General features: G+C 42.2%; 1 protein-coding gene across 1 annotated transcript in view; it reads right to left on the bottom strand.

The window, feature by feature from the left end:
• Nucleotides 1-262: 262 nt before the first annotated feature.
• fbxw4 (F-box and WD repeat domain containing 4) overlaps nt 263-6000 on the bottom strand; it is a 25046-nt gene continuing 19308 nt past the window's right edge. The window contains 4 exon segments of the mRNA XM_046866371.1: nt 263-1001; nt 1004-1073; nt 1167-1308; nt 2693-2833. Of these exon segments, the coding sequence (XP_046722327.1) occupies nt 940-1001; nt 1004-1073; nt 1167-1308; nt 2693-2833 (415 nt within the window). The 3' untranslated portion in view covers nt 263-939.

Here is a 6000-nt window from a genome sequence, read left to right as displayed (position 1 = left end):
TTCAACCTGATCGCTAATATTTTGTCGTTTTCGCCAACATACATTCTTTCAAAAAAGTATTTGTACACTGTAGAAATTAAATTGAAACTTGAACACTTCTTAATTGAAATGCATATTTCTAAACAGTACTGAGGTCCTTAAAATTAAATGTTAAGCATATGTAATCATGTCTGTCGTTATTCTATAGAAAAAACCTCTCAAAATGAAATTCCCTGGCATTTTGCAAGATTCCAATCCAAACAGACCTAAGCAGACATGTATCTTTGTTTACAGTATAAAATCTTTATTTGCCCAAAGTGGCATTAAACAGAACAATTGCTGAATAAAAGCAACAGCTTTACAATGTCTCTTAATGTCTCTGACCAGAAAAATAAATAAAAAACACAATGCTAAGCCAACTTATTTGAATTCTTTTTTTTTTTCCTTTGCAAAATAACAAAACCCAAAACAGCTAAAACACAGCAGGAAAGAAAAGTTCTTGTACTGTAGGCGCTTCAGCATAAATACCCATTGGGCATTCGGGCAGCTCTGAGCAGTGTTTGTTTTATAATCCCACAGGTCGCTGGCAATGTGTTAAATCCGTTAAAGCTTAGGTCACAGGAGGTCACGAACCCTGCTCCCTCCGCTCCTCTCAACAGCCAGCGACACAGATTAGTGAAGAAATGACAACTATCTGCTACTATCTGTGGCACCAATCCAAGGCCACACTAGGTACAGATATTTTAATGGGGTTCCTGAAGTTCTAAAGCTAAGGTTTTGGGAAGGGCAAAAGGTCAAAGGCTTGATGTCAGACCTGGAGGAAAAAGGTGTTGAAGTTGTGTGATATGCACTTAAAAGTCAAGGCACATGTAACTGTGAGTGAGAGTGAGAGAGAGCGAGAGAGTGAGAGAGAGAGCGAGAGAGAGAGAGAGAGAGAGAGAGAGATGTAAGTGAGCTGTTTTATCTCTTGGGCCTGGGCCCTGAAGTTCTAAAGTCCAGTGAGTATAGTGCAGAGTCGAGGCAGCATACAGGTGAGTGGCATTGAAGCACAGACTGTACACTGGACTACTGGTGTTGGAGGCGAGTTGGAACATCTGGAATGGTAAACACACACGGAACGTTAAACATCATATTTTACTACAAATTAAGAAAAGCTTGACACTTATTTTACATGCACGCACACTCACCTGCAAACAGCGAGTTTGTCGTTTGTCCCACAGGCGCACCACTCCGTAGTAGGAGGAACCGCTGGCGACCATATAATTATTATCAGTCTTTATACAGTAAAGTGCATTGTCATGAGGCTCCTCCCACTCCATCACACTCTTCCTGTTAACAAGAGCAGTTTACAATGTAAAGTTCAGATAAATTGATGCAATCAAAATTTCATACTGAATATGTTCTATTCTACAATGAATGTCACTCCAGCTCATATCACACTGCGGTTGCTTCCCTGTGCACCTTAAAGATAACTGTTTCATTTCAACAGGCCAGGAAAATAGGTCAGATGTGTTAATCCAGTCGAGGTCAATTCTCTTTTGATGATGGTGGTGAATGAATCATAGCAAAGCAGTGTGAGTGGTGTGTGCAACAGACACTGTAGTGCAGAAGGACCATATAGAATGAGATGTTCTAGACTCTCTCTATGTCTTATGTATGCAAGAACATGTGCACTTTTTACTGCAAATGATTTCAATGCCTCTGAACTACTTCTTGTGAACCTGTGGTATAAACAAATATGGCCATTCTGACCATAGTTTCAATAAAGGAAACTGCAACCTCAGGTTTATAGCCCCCTGAGAATATTTGGATAATGGTGCCTGTCAAATGCTATAAATGTAAACAGACAGAAACAAGTACGAGTGAACAACTATTATTGTCAGGAAAAAAAATAGCATTGTAATGACAGTGACAATGGTTTGTTTCACACTTACACCTGTCACTAGCATTTCACACAGTGTGCATTAACTTTAAATTAGAACAAATTTTACATGACTACTTACTCTGCCTGAGGACTGAATACATGCTGGCCCCTGACTGGTCACACTGTGAATTATTGATATCTTAAGAGGGGACATTTGAGCCTCCCCAAAATCTCCAGGGCCTCTTTCAATCATCTCTGATTTGTGTTACATGACTGCCCATATGCGATTGTGTGTAGGCGTGTCCCCTGCCATGGCCTGACATAGGGGCCCAGTCTGCCTCACAAGCGGCTCACTGATCCCTCGAGCTCACCCCGTTGCCCTGGAGATGCACAGCACCACATCAATATGGCCACCGAGCGGTGCAGACCTGGGTGGGTCAGAGTCCTACAGTGAGAGTCCCTCTTAAAGAGGGGGTCCCTTTCAGCAGCCTGAAGGAACAATAGTGTCCACCGAGCCTGGAGGAGTCTCAGGCCTGGCTCCTTTTTTTGTCTAAATGGTGCTCTATGCACAGGAGGGCTTATTAGATTAACTGAGAACACTAATCTTCCCTCACAAGCTCTCAGAGAGATTCACTAACTAACTTTATTACTCTGGGCAGACAAGTCGGTTCTGCTGACAGCACAATTCACTCCAAGTCCAATTTAATCCGAACATGAGATTTGCAGTGCATGAGAAGAAACGCTTAGCGTTCTGCTGTGCAAAAAAGTTTATTAAAAAGGTGCATTGACACTTCATAACACTCCACTTTGAGGACATGGGAGATCCCCTTCTCCTCCCACCTCACTTACCTGGAGCAGACACGCAGATCCCAGTAGCGGATGAAGGTGTCATATCCACAGGTGAGGAGCTGGAAGGGAGACTCATACACAATATCCAACACACCTGCACCTCTGCGGAAATTTGTGCCAAGACATGTCACCAGGTCACACCTGTGGGAGAGTGAGGAGAAAAAAAACACTAGATAAGTTATAGGCTATTCCTCATCAAACATCATGAAAGAATCGCAGGCATAAAAAATTACAGGGACTGGCTTCAAAGTTGACACAGGAGAGTAAATCCACTGTGTGTACTTTGGGCCAAAAAAAAAAGTTGTTAAAAAAAGAAAAGAAAAAAAAGAAAAGAGTTTGGAAAGAGAGGCTATTTAACACATCACTGCTTGCTCAATCTATTAGATGCACTCATAAGGTTGTCTCAAGGTCTTAAATCTCAGTTGTCATGTTAGTGTGACCAATCTGTCAGTTGTCATTTCAGACCAAATGCCTTAATTTGCCCAGTTAATTACCTCCAAATCCCACTATATTCCCATATTCCCATCTTTCATAGACCACACAAAGGATAACTAAAATCCTAGGAGAAGGAGAAAAAAGTAAACACCTAGCTGAATGGGGTGAGAAAGCAGATTATGACCAGCACTGGGCCCTATGCTTAGATGTGTATGGGAGCAAAAAAGAAGGACAGAGAGAAGAGAGGGTCTGAGGAGGAGAAGGAGAGATAGAGGGAGGGGGGATGCCCATGTTAGCACCACGCTCCTATGATCACAGGCTGAACAGGCCTGCTGCGCTCTCCTCGCCTCTCCGACCCACACCGCAGAAGCCAGATTATTGTAGAATAACAATTTCATTGTTGCTGTTTAATTCCCTTCATGACCGTGACTGTGTGCGACTTGTGGACCTTTGATACCTGGTCCCTAGCAACTATTTAGAGGAGTCCAATGGCCATAGCGACCACCCCCCACGTTTGGGGTCTCCTGTGAGCTTGTTCACCAAGGGCAGACTGGTAATCCCCAACCTTCGCTCCAGGGGACAAGGGGGGTCTTATTAGACGCAGGCTTTTTAAAAGATAGGCCTCCAGAATTAAAGGCAATACCCCTGGTGGGCCTAACAGACAAACTGCCTCTTTGGCCCATGGGTGTCTATGTTAAGCAAGAACTCATCATTTACCCCTTACCGCTAAAACAGCAGCTTATCGACTACCTACAGTTAAAGATAGAGTACTGAACAATGGAAACACTCAATTTGTCTTAACAAAGACAAAAAAAAAAACCTTCTCATTACAGTGCTTCGCCTAACGTGGTTTTATGGACTGGTTAGGAATAATGTGTAAACTCGTTAATACAGCACATCCGTGTCTGCCTGGCTCTCTGCAAATGTCAGAGCGTGAAGCGAGAAAAACAAGCGTCGTAAAAGAAGTCCTCACATCTGTGCTCTGATTTTAAAGCCAGTAATAGCACTGTTCCAAGCAGAGGAGCAAACACCAAGATTCTTAAATTGTTAGGTCACAGGTTTTATGTATGCCGTTTTTTCCCCCTTAAGAGGACCTATGAAGATTACATGGTTATCCTCCATCCTGTAATCTTTCAAATTGCTGCATCTGATGGCGGCCAGCCTTGTTCTCTCCACAGCCGGCCTGTTGTCTGATCTGACAGCATCACAAAGTATGTCGGGTGAGCTCTGAGAGCTCTACAAATGTCAGGTGAAACCATACCTGTCCTTCTAGATGTATGATGACAGGGAAGAATGGGAGTTTGACTAAACGAGTGCTTTTGACTATGAAAAGAGGGCTTTAGCATGTTGAAAAGCACAGGTCAAACCAATTCTGCTATATTGTATCAAGAATGCTCATATTGTACAAATGTAATTTACTAAGCGAAAAGATATACGATTAAAACTTCTGAAGTGGTATTAGTTTTAATTGCAGAGGGTAAAATCAGAGATCATAGCAGACAACAGAGAATGATGGTTTTGCTATGATACAGCAGTAAGATCGCAGAGGCAATATCATTTTTCCTTGAGGGAAAATGACACAATAGTCGTCTTTCCTTCATGCACTCGAATGCGCAAAGACATGCAGCTTCTCTGGATATCCAAGACCAAAGAGCAGAAGGGATTAGGATTATATCATGTCTTTATTTTGCCACTCTTTGCTGTTTTCTAAGGAAGATGTCTAACGTCCAAACTTGTGGGGGAGTTAAGAGGTCACACATAGACCAGTTAGGGGCATTTGAGATATGCAACCTGTTAAAGTGATCACAGACAAAATTACCACCAAATGCAGCAAGACAAACTAAGAGGGAAAATGCTTTATATTCTAGGCTCTTTTAAATCACTCCTTGGAGGTTCCTGACCTCACCCTAATCCTCTTTGACCCCTGGACACATTTAGGTCTGAGCTGCAAAGCACCAATTTGCACCTATATTTTAGTAATTGGGAGTAATATGTTTGTAAATGTATGGATTTCTTTCTTTTTTTTGCCCCAGGAGCGATCTATGCTATTCTTTCTGAAAGAGTGTAATAAAACAAGGTGACAAATAGTCCATCCATTTTTATGTCCTAATATGGTTTAAAAGCTGTTAAATAATAATTTTGGGCTATAAAGAATGACATGTGTTAGTGATTAGTTGTGAGTTATGGTCTCAGAGCAATGAAGCAAAATGATGGGGCTATTCTCTTCAGTCCATCCTTACTTTCTCTGTAGCCATTTGGGCCACACACACACATACACACTTTATGAAAGGGACCTTTAATGAATTGATAGATTTTAAAAAGGGAGAGGCTAAGGGCATTTCTTTGGGTATTGGAGCCACAGAAAAGGTAATTTCCCATTGACGCTCTTGTAAGGTTAAGTATAGAGGGTAAACTGGCACAGGGAAGCTATGGGAAACAGTCAGCACCCTGAAAGGATGTGAGACAGGTACATAAAGAACCCTGCTGTGGTTTTCAGTGCCTAAAACAAACAGAAATAGCATTGCACCGTCTGCTCGTCAACCAAATTAGCTGAGAGTTGAAATAACCACAAGCCAGGAGAGAGAGAAAAGAAGGAGAGGGGAAAAAAGCCCAGCATGGAATGTCAGGGGGCTGGACAATGGAGACTTTTAAATGTCACACGCGTTCTCTTAAAAAACAATGAGATTGCAATTTGTAAAACACAGCTCCTGCCAGATCTAGACATTTAACCCTCTCTTTCAGGGAAGAATGCAAAGAATTTCAGGGTAATTGTATGCTTCTTTGATGGCTTTTCTCTCTGTTTATCCATGACCGACGGCCTCATGAAAAGTTGGGGTGCCTTTATAGCACCACTTGTGTGAGACCTGGGGTGA

The sequence above is a fragment of the Silurus meridionalis genome, chromosome 2 (assembly GCF_014805685.1).
Source record: "Silurus meridionalis isolate SWU-2019-XX chromosome 2, ASM1480568v1, whole genome shotgun sequence".
In the NCBI taxonomy this organism is placed as follows: Eukaryota; Metazoa; Chordata; class Actinopteri; order Siluriformes; family Siluridae; genus Silurus; species Silurus meridionalis.
The sequence above is the reverse complement of the archived record's forward strand: the minus strand, read 5'-3'. Positions and strand labels throughout refer to the sequence as shown.